The 15,460-nt window shown below is 43.3% G+C and overlaps 1 protein-coding gene across 1 annotated transcript in view; it reads right to left on the bottom strand.

Annotated features, from left to right (window-relative positions):
• Positions 1 to 9,696: 9,696 nt before the first annotated feature.
• The window catches only part of Pip4k2a (phosphatidylinositol-5-phosphate 4-kinase type 2 alpha), a 153,695-nt gene continuing 147,931 nt past the window's right edge, over positions 9,697 to 15,460 (bottom strand). The window contains exons 9-11 of the mRNA XM_048367985.1: positions 14,387 to 14,490; positions 11,588 to 12,001; positions 9,697 to 11,537 (exon numbers count right to left, since the gene is read on the bottom strand). Coding sequence (XP_048223942.1) covers positions 11,921 to 12,001; positions 14,387 to 14,490 — 185 coding nt within the window. The 3' untranslated portion in view covers positions 9,697 to 11,537; positions 11,588 to 11,920. The remainder of the gene's footprint in view (positions 11,538 to 11,587; positions 12,002 to 14,386; positions 14,491 to 15,460) is intronic.

Below are 15,460 nucleotides of genomic sequence, written 5' to 3'. Positions count from 1 at the left end.
CCCTGCAGCGGTGGCGGGCTTGCCTGTGCGCCTTTCACATGCTCGCTGGCCCTCCCGGGGTTCAACACATAACAGAAACCCAAGACAAGTTTGTTAAATGAGAGGTTATGATGTATATTCTATATAATCAAGTCCTGGAGGGCTGCCTTTTCTGTCTGTCTAGAGATCTCATTCCCTGGTGGTTTTTCCTGAGTGAGCCCTGGTTTTATGGGTGTCTAGGACTCCCCCGTCCCCCGCATCCAGCCTCCCAGGTCGCCAGCTCCTTCCTCTGCCTGGCGTTAAAGGCGCCGCCTGTAGGCACAAGGCTGTTTGTTGACATCTGATTCACACGTCTCGCTTGCTTTTGCCTCTGTGAGAATTACAGTTGAGGAATAATAAATAAATAAATAAAAAGTGAGAAATAAAAATGAGAAAGGAGAGGAGGGGAGAAAGCTTCAATATTCTATTTTTCACAAGTTGGAAGTGCCGAACGGACCGCCACTCTAAGAATAATGAGGCAGCGCGGACCTAGCCTGGCGTCGTGTGATTCAATCCAGCTAGGAGAATGGCCGCCCCATCAAGCAGTCATCACCTGCCTGTGACCAGGCTTATGAAACCTGCCAGGGGCTGCTGAGAAGGTAGAAGCGAGGATTTTAACTCATGACTTTATTGCCTCCTTTAGAAGTCCAAGGGCTTGAAAAGTCCTCCTGCCTTCTTCTCTCTGCTGCACCCATCAGAGTGCAGCTAGGCAGAGAGTAGCTAGGCAGTCAGTACTGGGAGAAAGGGAAGTGAATTTTTGTTCTTGGACTCTGTATGGATATGTGCACATGGCCCATGTCCTTCAAATGACCTTTGAATTGTCAGCACAGAGCCACTTTCTATTCCAGAGTGAAGCTCTGAGAGAATTTAGTCTGCAAACAATTTTGTCTATTCCCTCCTGAATTTTATTTTAAATTTAGCTCAAGCTGACCTGCAATTTCACATCATCTTGCCTCCGCTGGGAGTGCTGGAATTACACCTGTGCATCATGATGCTTTATTTTTTTCTTTCCCTCCTGTGGGAGTATGAACGCAGAGCCTTGATGAGCTTGCTCGCTTGGCTGGTGCTCTACCACTTCAGCCATGCCGCTAGATGAGATTTTTGTTGGTTAATTGTAGATAGTCTCACACACTTTTCTAACTGGGCTGGTTATGAATCTCAGTCCTCCAGATCTCAGCCTCCTGAGTAGATAGCGTTACAGATGTGAGCCCCTAGTGCCTAGCTAGCATCATGCCACTTTGATGTTGGCTGAGTGGGCAGTGCAGGCCATTTCCCAGCTACCCTGACCTTTGAACCTCACTCTGGCTTCTTTGTCAGTCATAGGGCTTTGACTCAGGGCATGGCCATTGTCCCTGGCCTCTTTTGCTCAAGGCTAGAGCTCTACCACTTTGAGTCACAGTGCCACTTCCAGTTTCCTGGTGGTTAATTGGAGTAAGAATCTCACAGACTTACCTGCCCATGCTGGCTTTGAATCATGATCCTCAGATCTCAGCCTCCTGAGTAGCTAGGATTACAGGTGTGAGCCACTAGTGCCCAGCCTCTGGGTTAATAAACAGTTAATAACAGTTAATAGTTAATAAACAGTTAATAAACAGTCACAATGAGAGGAATTGAGTGTGTTCTGGGTGATGACAAAAGGACACTCTGGAAGACACAATCTCAGTCCTCAACCTAAGTACTACCACTGTTAAAAACATATAGAATCCTGTCTGGTGCTTGTGGCTCATGCCTGTAATCCTAGCTACTCAGGAAGCTGAGATCTGAGAGTTGCAGTTCCAAGGCAAACCAAGCAGGAAAGTCTGTGAGATTCTTATCTCCAATCAGCCACCTAAAACGATGCAAAGTGGTAGCGCACTAGCCTTGAGCAGATAAGCTCAGGGATAGCTCCTAGACCTTGAGTTCAAGCCTTATGACTGACAATAAACAAAAAACACTGTCCTGACTTAAGTTCTCTTTGGATAGATAAGTACATGGAAAAGCTACAAAAGGAAGCCTACAGTATAGAAAGTCTCCTTCCCCTTTCCTTCCCTCCACACTCAATCCCACATCCCTTGCTCATGGCAATCGTGGCACCTGGTACCTTGTGCTTGCTGCATGTCACGGATGGAAACACAAATGGAACGGTCCTCCCTACACCATTTGATGCCATGTTTTTGTTGTTATTGTTGGTTCATTTGTCAGTTTGTCCTGGACAGGTCATTCCAACATCAGCATTTCAATATCGCCACTAAGGGTGGCATGGTATTCCCTTTGGGGGGACAAAACTCTCATCTACTAGTCCCTTTACTCCAGATACTGAAAGGAATTTTGCCAATACAAACGGTGCTTTCATGAATGTGCAGGTATAATTTCACCCATGTATGATTTTATACATGGGACAAAGTCCTATCAGAGGAATTGCTGGGCCAAAGAAAAGGGCCCACATCCCATCCTTTGCAGTAGAGGGTGTGGTATATGTCACCTGGTCTTGTCCAGTCACTAATCTTCTTTGCCTCTGCCTTATATCTGAGGCTTAGGAAGCTACTATGAAAGTGCTCTGCTGTTCTCAAACCTCTTAATCTAGGAGAGTTTGTCAAGACAGTTCTTTCTTAGTAGCCACCGCAGCCCACTTTGGCACACGATCCTTTGCATCTCCAGCTAGATGACATTACTTCCTTTTGACTATGCGACATCTGGAGAGATCCACCAGAGAGGCAGAAGTAGGGGGCGTATGTTAGTTTGTGAACATTTATGATTTGGAAGCTGATTAGGCCAATTCTGAATCCACAGGGCAGGCTCAACCCTACTTGTGCAGGGTGAAGCTTCTGCCCACAAGTGGGATTTCTTCTAGAAGCTTCAGTTTTGCTTGGAAGGCCTTTCAACTGATTGGATCAGACCTACCAGATTACTGATAGTAATCTCCCCTGGTTAAATGGATTAGAAGACAACTGCAACATACCTTCAGAGCAATACCTAGTATTTGGTAGGATAATTTCATCTGTGATCTGGAGAGGCCATTGGAATGAGGGGTAGAAGCTCACTGGTTTCTACCTAAGCTAGAAACAAGGAAAAGAAAATAGGAAGATCCAAATCAAGTGAAGTTCAGACTTAAGGTAGGTAGTTTGAATCTACGAGTGTTCGATGGGAGGGGGGTGTGGGAACGTGCAGCAGCGGGGATTGAAAGTAGAGATGGCGTGGTAGGATTATCCAAGAACATGGCGCCAAGAGGGCTGGCTGAAGACATGGTTGGGACTTACCTTCAACTGTGAGAAGGAAATAGTTAAAAGCACGAGGCTGTGATTTCAGTAGGAGAATGTGAAGGGCTTTGTAAAATATGAAGCCCAAGCCAGGCATTGGTGGCTCACACCTGTAATGCTAGCTACTCAGGAGGTTGAGATCTGAGGATCATGGTTTGAAGCCGTCCTGGGCAGGAAAGTCCATGAGACTCATTTCCAATTAACGCTCAGAAAACTGAAAGTGGTGCTGTGGCTCAAGTGGTGGAGGAGTGTCAGCTTTGAGCAAAAAAAGCTCAGGGACAGCTCCTAGGCCTGGAATTCAAGCCCCAGGGATGGCGCGCCTGTGCGTGCGCATGCGCACACACACGCGTAAAATGCGACGCACGATCTACATGTGTGAATACAAAAACCTTTAGTAAATTGTATGATATGGGGGATGGTCTTAAAAAAACCAACAATAACACCCTATTTGGGATAACCCAAAGATTAAAAGAAGCCAGGAGCATGTACACATCTTCTCTACATCCGTGACACACACACATAGCCTCTATCTGCATAGCAAGGGTGGAATTGAGTCTGCAGCAAATCCCAAATACCTTGCATCAGCTGAGGGTGGCCCATTGTGTCTAATCAATAAATCATTTGTCCAGGTACTTTGGTATGTGGTCAAAATAGCCAATGCTGTTGATGGCACTTTGTTCAATCAGAAACTAACTCCAAGTGATCAATGCTCATATTAAAAACGAGTGGCTTCACAGTTGAATGTCTGGTATTTGGTTGGAGCCATCTTCTTTTTGTTTGCCAGTCCTGGCCTTAAACTCAGGGCTTGAGCACTGTCCCTGGTTTCTTCTTGCTCAAGGCTAGCACTCTACTACTTGAATCACAGTGCTACTTCTGGCCATTTTCTGTATATGTGGTGCTGAGGAATGGAACCCAGGGCTTCAGGTATACAAGGCAAGAAATCTTGCCACTAGACCATATTCCCAGCCCTGGTGCCTTCTTCTTGACAGTGGAAAAATACTTCTCCATTCACTAACTTATTCTACTGAGTGTGTGGCTATGTATTTATTCATAGAAACTTAGAAAACTTGCTGATTTTTTACTAAAATCAACTCCACAATCTGGAATTAAAAAAAAAAATGGAATGGGAGAAGAATGGGTTCCGTGCTTGGAAAACTCTCTCCTATTGTTTGGTCAAACCCTAGTTTTGAGATGTAAAAGTACAGCCAAAGCAGGAAGAAGTTGCCTTCTGGAATTATTTTTGGGGGAACCAAAACAAAATGAAACAAAACCTCAGACCATCTGGGTCTGAAAGGCATGAATGGACTAGTTAGCCATTGACTCCCAAATTACTAGGAAGCTCCAGAGGGGAAATGCTAAGTAAACACAGTTCATAAAAATTCTTACATCTTTAGAATAATCATCTTAGTAAAATTAAGTCAAAATGGCATATATACAAGTTGCTACAAAAGCCTTAACCAGAACTCCATGAGGCCAGTTTTTCAAACTGTGCAAGGGTGTAATTCAGTGCTACAGCAGTTGCCTGGCAAGCATGCACAAGACCTCAGGACAAAAGAAAAAAGGGGGGGAAAAAAAGAAAAAGAAAAGCATGTATGGAGATATTAAAGTTTTTTTTTTAATGCAAAACAACGAGATGTCACATATGTTGAAGAGCTCAACCATCTGTTTTTGTAGGCCTTTTAACAAAGGAACTGAATGACAAATTTATTACCCCCTTCTAAAGGATTTCTGTGGATAGACAACTCTGCCCAGAACTGTTATGTTAATTTACAACAACCCTAGCAAAGTTCCTAAAACCCAATTCCAAAACTGAGGCATAACTTCCAGTAAAAAACAATCATGGAGTTGCAATGGATAGTTTTCGTGACAGAATGAGAGAGATCTTGTCTCCAGATAGAAGGCCCACGTTCCCTGTGGGTAATAGGTCTGTAAAGACAGATGTGACACTGCGGCGACAGAACAGGAATCTAGTGCCTGATGAGAACATCCTGGAACTTGACAGGAAGATGAGACAAACACTCAACATGAAGTTTTATTATCCATACTCTGAATATTCTGAAGACAGGGAATCTAATTAGAGTAGACATAGGCTGGAATTAATGTGAGGGATAGGAGTGGCAAAGAAAGGGGACCTGGCCTCGAAGCTTTCCAAACTTCAGGGGTTCTTTTTTTTTTTCCTAACCCCCCCCCCCCCGCGCCAACCTCCAAAATCTATCAGCCTGATTTAAAAACCAGAGGCCCTCAAAACTAGTGGTTCATCAAAGTCAATTGCATATTTATGACCTGAGTTTTAATATACATTACTCAATCCTAAAACATGCCAAACTTTTATTATAAAATTTTGCTGCCAAGTTTTGATATCATGTTCCTTTATAGCATATCACAGACGAGTAAAAATATGAAGGAGGTATAGGCAAAGCTGTTTCACAGAAACAACTTTGCAATATTAAAAGGAGCTGTACTTTAGAGGTCAACAAACTTTCCTATGAAGGAAAGGTAGTCAATGTTTTAGGCTTGGTAGGACATAAAAGTCTCTGTCACAACTACTAACCGCCCTTGTAGCCTGAAAGTAGCCATAGAAAACACTAAATGCTTTCTTTTTATTGGAACACAAGTAACACACGTGACTTTTTTCACAGACAAGAATGCAGTGGCCTGGATTTGGCTCTCAGGGAGGAAGGGACACACACACACACACACACACACACACACACACACACACACACACACAAAGAGAGAGAGCGAGTGCACCAGAGGGACAGAGACAGAGGGACAGAGAGACAGAGATTTAAAAAAATATTTAAGCCTTGTGCCAGTGGCTCATGCCTGTAATCTTAGCTACTCAGGAGATTCAAATCTGAGGATTGTGGTTCAAAGCCAGTTGGGCAGGACAGTCTGTGAGCCTCTTATCTCCAATTAACCACCAGAAAACTGGAAGTGGCGCTGTGGCTCAAAGTGGTAGAGTGCTAGTCTTGAGTGAAAAAGCTCAGGAACAGCACCCAGGCATTGAGTTCAAGCCCCACGACTGACAAAAACAATATTTAGAATTAGTTACCAGTGGGAAAGATTAACCATTGAAGACAATAGCTAGCCATTTGTGAGAAGCACTTAGGAAGTATATTTTAAGAATAAGATTTCCAAATTCCACATTCAGAGATTACCATTCACTAGGTTTATGAATATTTTTATTTTCCTCAGGGAGACTCCCCAATTAAACAACAAAACTGCTGGGATGTTAGAAAGAGACAGGTAAATGAGATACTAAGGATTAACTCTCATTAGGGTGATGGAGAGGTTCTGGAATCCCAGGGGAATCCTGGGTTCACTGGTCATGCATGCAATTTTTACTTTTGCAGGGATATCTGCTCAAACTGTCTGTTCAGTTACAGAACAGTAGAAACTTTGCTATTGATCCTTGTAGTCCAGGATCATTTTTTTCAACAGTTTGTAAAACCTTCCTCATTTTAGCTTTAAAAGTCTTGTCTTTCTTTGCTTCCTTGAATATAGCATGGGTATGCCACTCAGAAATCTGCTCATTTCTAAACGAAATAATTTGTAAATCTTTGAGAATCAGTCTTGGTGGTTATTTTGCTCCACAGTTTCCTTATCTATAACACCTCTTTCAGCAAAAAATCTGGGATTTTATAAAACACAACCTACTGCAGCTCATTCTGGGAAGCTATAATCTTTTGTCCCCTCTCTATGGAAAGTGTTCAAGAGTGAGAGGAAATTACCGACTATGGGTGTTTAACTGCCCTTTGGCAGGATTTTCACAAAACTACAAAAACAGAACCAGAATAAACTTCTGAAAGGCATTTCATTTAGATAAAAATGCACCTACTATACTCCTCAGGGTTTTCTTTTATGAAAGAAGTTTCAATGATCACCCTAGGTTTAGTCATGAACGCTAATTTTTCCAATATATGTCAATGGTCAGGCCCACTTTACTACCAGTGTCTCTTCAATATGTGGATAGTGTAAAGATACAAGTTCAGAAAAAAGAAAAGGGAACCAAAAGAAAGACTGGCCAGAGGCTGAACAAAGTTATTTAGGTATGTTAGCTTTCGATTCCCTAAGGCTGTTAAAATGGTTCAGACGTTTCAGTCTAAGGTCACTTGGTCCTGTTGCTTTAGGCTAGTACATCACGGTGTAAGCATAAGTTAGAGGATGGCTGCTCACTTCATGGTGGCCAGGAAGTAAAAGGAGTGACAGGAAAGGGCTACAATTCCAATATCTCTTCAACAGTATGTGCCCAATGACCTAACTTCCTCCAATTAGGACTTGCTTCCTAAAAGGTTCTATGACTTCCAATAGTAGCACAGACTGAAGACCTGAGCTGTCAGTCTTAGATGGGCATTCAAACCATAATTGCAGGTGATTCTTGAACAAAGGAATTTTCAAAAAGCATAGCAGAGTTTCTACTCTTCAGAGAAAACAAATTTTATGGTTTTAACCAAGTAATCTCCACATCATGTGCATGAGGCTGAATAAAATGCTAGTAAAGAAGACAGGAATAAACGAAGAGATAGGGGCCAATTATTTTGAGAGCTCAAAGGGTATACACATATAATCATCACTATGATCACTGGTTTCATGCTAACTAAACATTTCTAGAAAGGCTGTGTGTAGTGGTGCTGGTAGGTTCAAGAGCCCAATGATACAAAGTTTCAGAGTTTAATTCTATGGTTGACCTCTGTGCCTCTGCAAACACACTAGCCATATTAATACTTTATTACATATTGCTTCTCATCTCTTGCCACTCCTGTTTTAATTTTTCTTTTTCTTTTTTTTGCCAGTCCTGGGGCTTGAACTCAGGGCCTGAGGCACTGTCCCTGGCTTCTTCTTGTTCAAGGCTAGCACTCTACCACTTGAGCCACAGCTCCACTTCTGGCTTTTTCTATATATATGGTGCTGAGGAATTGAACTCAGAGCTTCATGTATGAGAGGCAAACACTTTACCACTAGGCCATATTTCCAGCCACTAATTTTAATTCTTGAGATGTCTTGTTATGTTGCCCATGATTGTCTTGAACTCCTAGATTCAGGGATCTTACAACCTCAGTCTCCCAAGTGCTGGGACTACAGGCAAGCACAATGGCACTCAGACACTTAAATTCTGAACCATCATTTCCCAAAGTGCTGCATTCAAAGGTTAATGCTTCATACCAATCTTTATTTTATTTTGGATTAAAATAAATTAATATTCCTGGGACAAAGTGAAATTTCAATCCTATAAATTATCCACAAAGAAAGCAGGATTAAAGCTTCCTGCTGACCACAGTCAGTTCTGCAATAATGAGCATCTATGTCCAGAAATCCCAAAAGCATGTAGAAGGAAACCATTGAACTTCTGGCAAAAATGGAACTAGGGCCGAACACCTCCATGCTTTACCAGATATACAGGTATTTTTTTTTTTAAAGATGTCAATCCAACATTAGCAAATTTTCGAGTGTGCACCATGGCTAGGAAATAGAAAGTAAACAATGCAGGTTACCTTGCCAAGGCCTAAATGATGTCTTTACAGTGGCTTTTAGATTTGCAGCTCTGGGTAACAACAAAGAGGAAAGGTGATCTGATGTCAGGCAGAAAGCTGTTAATGCCACAGATGCTGGTGACACATTATACCACAGTGGACAGAGGCCTGGAGGTGTTTGAGGGGTGTGTGTGTGTGTGTGTGTGTGTGTGTGTGTGTGTGTGTGTGTGTGTGTCTGTGTGTTGTGTGGCTCAGTAGAGCTGGGAACATTTTTGTGTTAGACTCAGGTTTCTTGTATACCAAATTGTATACTCCCAACTTGCAATGTGTATTGATTTAATTATTGCCTAATACACAAGGCATATTAGAGCACACATTTTCAATGAGGTGCCAGTGGCTCATGCCTATAATCCTAGTTACTCAGGAGGCTGAGATCTGAGGATCTTGGTTCAAGGACAGTCCAAGCAGCAAAGTCTGTGAGACTCTTATCTCCAATTAACCACCAGAAATTAGGTGGCTGTGGCTCAATGTGGTAGAAAATTAGCTTTGAGCAGGAAAGCTCAGGAAGAGCGCCCAGGCCAAGTTCAACCCCCATGACCTACAAAAAAGGAAAAAGTAATACAAAAGAATACACATTTTTCAGGACCAATACTACAGCAGGGTATCTGTGATGGTGAGATGCCTAAAAAACAACCATTTCTTCATCTCTGGGACTTGATGGAATCCCAGCAACTAAGTTTGATGACTACATGACTTTTTTCCCCGGTTACCTGGAGCCAACTGTGTCATAGAAGTTTCTGAAATTCATTGATAGTTCGTAGAGAGAGGACAAGGCTGTAGAAACTGAAACGAGGCCAGGTGACTTTTTTTTAATTAGCCTCGTCATGGATTGGCTAAAGATACTCTCCGTGATAGTGGCATTTTGTCTGTAGCAGAAAGAGATGCAATGGAGACAGAGGAGCAAAGAGTGAGAAGTCCTCAAAGTGCTTTATTTTGTAAAGCCTGGCTCTTGGCTGGAGTGTATTGTTAGCACTAGGAGATACAAGGCAAACTTCCTTATCCTGTCCAAACAGCTTCCCACCCGAAATGAAAACAGAGATGGTTACAGACAAAAATAATGCACTTTGTCAAGTTCTAAAAGCAAACACAGACTGGCCACGAAGCGAACAAGTTATTACTCCAATTCTGATGTGTACCTTATCTTTAATTCAGGGTTTCCCATTTGTATGTCTTGGATCAAAAGAACCACAGCAGAACTTCAAAAACAACAAAACAGATGGAGGCCAGAATTATTATTGGTGGTGATAGAGAATCAAATCGTAGCACGGATGAACTTAAAATGTATAAAATACAGAGTTGCATGAGTATGTTACAGGAGAGTTATCTTCCTGGGAGAATGAACTTCCAGTCGGTAGGGAGTGGTGAGCTTGCAAAGCTCCTGGCTTCAAAGGTGCCTGCAGACGCTGGACACAGTTGTGATCTGCAGAACCCAGACGCAAAGGTGACGGAAAAGGCAGCCTTACAGGAAGACTTGTTGAGTTGTAAGTCATTATGAAAGGGTGAATTCTCCCCCGTCCCCGTTCTGAAATTGCCTACAAAAACCTTCTTACATTTTAAACAAGGAGTTTTAAAGGCACAGCTTTAACACAGCGTCTAAGTTGAGTACCTACTCTAGGCAAGTCTAATAACTTTATAACTTGATGCCTTTTAGAAAAATGCAGGTAAGTTGGTAGATACATGATCAATGTGGGCCATGTTTAACTTGATTAAACACAATCAGCACAGTTTAGGGCAATGAACTTATATAACCAGAGCTGGGTTAAGTCTCTTAAAAAAATGAGGTTGATAAATGTTCACTTGGAAGAATGGAAGAATCCTTTCCATTCATTTCCTTCTTCTTCTTCTTCTCTCTCTCTCTCCTTTTATTTATCTTTTTCTTTTTTTTACTGTATAAGACCATCTATCATGTACTTTGAACAAAACATTCACTCATGAAACATGACTGCAGGACACATCTATAAATGTGACAATCATTTTCACCAACACTGTAAAATGACTTTACATGTAAACTTCAAAAATCACATGCTGTGTATTAAATTTTTAGATTCAAAAATATCCCTGTTTTCCTAATAATGTAAACAGTTAAACTGAGGGTTTCAGTTAAAGGGATCGTAATTGGTAACAAAATACCATCCTTTAAACAATGCAAACAGAAACCTTTTGCAACTCAGATTTGCATTCCGTGACAGGGGAAGTTGAGTGTTAATTCTGCTCACCTTCCTACAGGGAGATGTAGCTACTATTGCCCCAAACTATGCACCTTTCAGGCAAGCTTTGCTTTTATTTTGTAGCATGAATTCCTACAACATACCGGTGCAACAATGAAGAGTCTCCAGGCAAGAAAGAAAAGCAAGCAGTTTTCCTAGACATCTTTATAGAGGTGGAAATGTGGACAGAGTCCTGTGGCGGAGAGGAGCTTGGTTATCCTGGGGTACTGGGGTCCCAACACTCACATGCCATGAAGATGGCAGCATTCTTGCACCCAGGGGTGAGGGCCCCTCTGAAAAAATTATTAAGGAGTGTCTCTGTGTGTGTGTGTTGTGTAGAAGTACAACATTTGCAGTAAAGGGTTTCCTTTTGTTTGCTTTTTAATCCACATCATTATTATCCTCATCATTATTATTATGAATATTGTCTCCCATTATCAACTCAAAGATAAACTGATCCACAGTTTAGTGCATGAGGCCAACAGTTGTTCGTACATTTCCTTTCCCCTCCCCCCAGTATGCCCGTCCATCAATCCATCCATCTATCCATCCATCCATCCATCCATCCATCCATCCATCCATCCATCCCCACCCATCCACCCACAGCTGGAATCAGAGGGTTTTTCTTGTAACATTCTGATTCAAGCCGATTGGTTCTGATTATTTAAAAAATGTGCACAAGAGTGTGTGTGTGTGGACGCACGCGTGCACACCCTCACCAAGTTGAAGTAGCTAGAATGAGGCTGGGGAAAATATCAGGTAGCTGTTAAAGCGAATAGCCCCCACAAATCAGTCATCTTAGCCTGCAGATGTAAACAAAGGAGGTCTGCTTCCTGCAAGATGAGTGCTTCATTGAGTTTGGTTTTCTCTCGTCCTACACCAAAGCCACCTCGGTCCTTCCCGTGCTCATGTCCGTCCAAGGAGGTTACGTCAAGATGTGGCCAATAAAGTCCAAAAAGCGCTTTGAATACTGTTCTGGGTTCACGGTTGAGATCTCTGCACCAGCCTGGGCAATTTTAAAGGAAAAGGATATTGATATAATATTAATGGTTTTCACCAAATTACTACTTAGTATACCAACTGTAGTAAAAATAAAGATTTACTTTTTATTTAAATGGTGGGGATAGAACCTAGGGCCTTGAGCATGCTAGGCAAGTCATCTACCACCGAGCCAGAGCCCCAGACATAAAGCTAATAATATTCACACCTACAAAGCCTCTGCTCTTAAAAATACCCCAGCTATTTGACTGGGTCATCCAAGTTCTTATGGATCTCTAGCTGAACACCAGGCAAGACTGGCCACAGCCCCGCAGGCTCTCATCACCTATCTAGGGCAGTTCCAACTTATACAAAACCAAATTAGCCACATTTGGGACATTCCTACCACACAGTGGCATCTGTGTGGCTTTTATCCAGAGGCACAGGGACAATACATGTATGTGTCAAGAAGGCAGACTTTGAAAATGACAAAAACATAAGCATCTGGCAAAAAGGGGATCCTTTAGGACAACACCAATTGCCTTGCGTTTCAAGACTGCCTCGTTGAAGCCAGAGGGAAATGGTCCATGCTCAAAACCAGGACGATGGAGCCTGGGACCATGGCCGCAGGTTTTCCCTGACTGTATGCCCGTGAAACCCATGCTGCCGGCTGTGTCTCCTGCAGGGACAGGAAAGACTCGGGGAGCCTTTGTCCCCCCTCACAGAGACCTGCACAGACAAGGAAGCTGGGCCCTTGGCCCAAGTCCAGTGGGACACTGTCTATTGTTAGACACCCAGCACTGGCCAACACACACAAGGCCGAGCCTGGCCAGTTTCCTGAGCTGCCTGCAAAGGGCAAGAGCAGAGTTCAACTCAGTCACCAGAACTATTTTTAGACAGTCAAGTTCATGGGCAAACTTGTAATTTCCTGGCCTGGGCTGTTTGGGTTTTCACTGAGGAGGCAAGTCTTGAAAGTAGAACATGGCTCCCAACAGCAATAGTCCAGTAGTTGTCTGCTAAAAGGAACATTTGGTTTTTGTGCACTGGTCATGGTTTTAGGTTATGTAGGAAGTAAGTTATACAGCTAAACTGATAACTTACTAAGAAGAATGACAGGCCCACAGGCTACTTCAATTTCTTAAGATGCACACTATAGATCACTTCGAAAACATCTGCCCAGTGGTTGGTCCGGTTACCTCATCTATCCCCATGTAAACCCCACCGGACAAGGTGCCCAGACCGCTTACTTGGTGTTCCTTCCAGGTATACAGAGAGAAAGGGGAAACACAGGCTTTGCAGTGTAAGTGTGTTTCCAACCAGCGGCGTGCATTAGAGAATGGCCTGAGGGCCTCTGGAGCCCCGCCCTCAGCTTCTGAACTAGCTGGGACCTGGCTTAGCGCAGACTCAAGAGCTACTCAGAAGGCTCTGGCGGGAGGGGCACTGCCTCTCTCTGCACTGCAAGGGCCTGGGCTGGGTTCAGTTATGGCAGGAACACCACAGCTGGTGAGGATGTGACTGAAATATTTCTTTGGCCAATGGAATTTGGTTTTAAGCTGTTTCCATTTCTGGGATGACAGCTTGTAGTTGAGTGTTGATCCTGGTGTATTTGAATTGACTCTATGCCACAATGAGAGGCACTACTCCTGCCAGTGTGAACCAACAGCCGGGCTGACCTGTGTGGGTACTTACTCTATGACATTTTACTACCAGGAAGGTCAGAATGGGTTCCTACAATGCACGCATAAAATAGGCACGTCGCCCTGTGTGAAGTTCGGCCAGACAGTCCCACTCTAGGGTGCAGACATGAGCACGGTGCTGACCCAGGCTGGACCCCGGTCTCTATCACTGCCTAGTGATGGGGTCTGGCAAGTCACTCCTGATGGAGGCTGTCTTCCTCAGTTTCTCCAGTTGACAAAAGGGGACACACTGTGTGTTCCTCCGGCTTGTCATGGGGATGGGACAAGTTAATATGCCTACCATAGTGATTCTGAGCACGTAACACAGAAGTGAAGAACTAATATCATGAAATGCTGATTTACATACAAAAGATTTCTCTCTTAGGAAAAACTACAGTTCATTATGAGCAAAGAAGTAGAATTGTGAGAAGGCTGCGTCAGTGTGACACCTCCCAGCAACCAATTGTCTCAGCACTTTAATCTGTGTTTCTCAACAGAGGAATCTATAGAATATCCTAGAATACATGTGGCTATTATTATCCCCTGTGTGGAAGGCCCAGTGTAAGAGACTCACCAGGGGCCAGGAGAGGGGTAAGAGTGGGGATTAGGAGTGGGCTGAGCAGACTCCTACCCTCTGCAGAGAAAAGCACCAAGGGGAAGACTCGGAACAGCGTGGCAGAAAGGATCAGAGAGCAGGAAGGAGCCCGCAACCCCCAGGAATAGAGAGCCATACTTACGCCATGTTTAACAGTTTTTGCAGCATGGGCAGCTTTCTTTTTTGCATCATAATGAGTAAGAATATCGATAATGGCCATGAAGTACACCTCTTTCCTGGGGGAGTCTGTAAAGGGATGAGGGCATGATTATTTTTGGAAAAGCATGAGCTACCCAGGGAGGGAGGGCTGAGGTTGGGGTGAGGGGGAGTCAGCAGCGTCAGGAGTGACAGAGCTCAAAAAGCTCGACTCCGGCGCGGCCTGCTTGGCTCCTTGTACCCAGTTCTCCTCAGTTTAAAAAGTTAAAAACGGAACACAAACAAACAAAGGAACATCCTAACCTCAGGTTATTAACAGGGCAGGTCCAAATGGGAGCAAGTGTTTTCTTTATTTTGGGGGTCTGGGCCTGGGGCTTGAACTCAGGGCCTTGTGTGCTTGCTTGACTTTTTGACTCAAGGCCGACGCTCTACCACTGGAGGCAACTCTCTACTTCTGGCTTTTTGCTGCTTCACTGGAGATGAACAGTGTTTCCAAGTGGTCTCCTCAGGCTGCTTTTGAACCTAGATCCTCACTCAAGCTTCCTGAGTAGCTAGGATCACAGGTGTGAGCTACAAACACTGGGTGGGAACAAGTGTCTCTGTTTTTGTTTACCAACTCTTTAATGACAGCTTTAATGACAACATTGGTGTAAACAAAAATGCTGTTTTCAAAGTGCTCTATAAAACCAGCACAGCCATTTATACTATTGATCCTTTCCTACCATTAGAGGCACAGTTCAGAGACCTCTGTTGTCTTATTGCATAGGAAATTAGAACTAGAGAAAAGCTTATATCACCTTCATCCCCTACTTTCTACAGGTTCTCAAAAATTGATTATTTTTCAATTACGAATGGTAAGAACTGTATATCTGACTATATCTAATTTGCTAAGCGGCAAAAAGCAAAGTTGGGGAATAAAATAAAGGAAAACACAACTCAGGCCCACTTGGTTGGTGTGTCATTGGAGATTAAAAAAAAATGAACAGCATGTTTATTTTTCAGAAAAACAAGAGGCCATTTTTATTACATCACGAATGTTTTTCTTCATGGATACACAGCT

Source organism: Perognathus longimembris, chromosome 18 (genome assembly GCF_023159225.1).
Source record: "Perognathus longimembris pacificus isolate PPM17 chromosome 18, ASM2315922v1, whole genome shotgun sequence".
NCBI classification, from domain to species: domain Eukaryota; kingdom Metazoa; phylum Chordata; class Mammalia; order Rodentia; family Heteromyidae; genus Perognathus; species Perognathus longimembris.
Note: the sequence above shows the minus strand (reverse complement) of the source record. Positions and strands in the feature narration are given on the sequence as shown.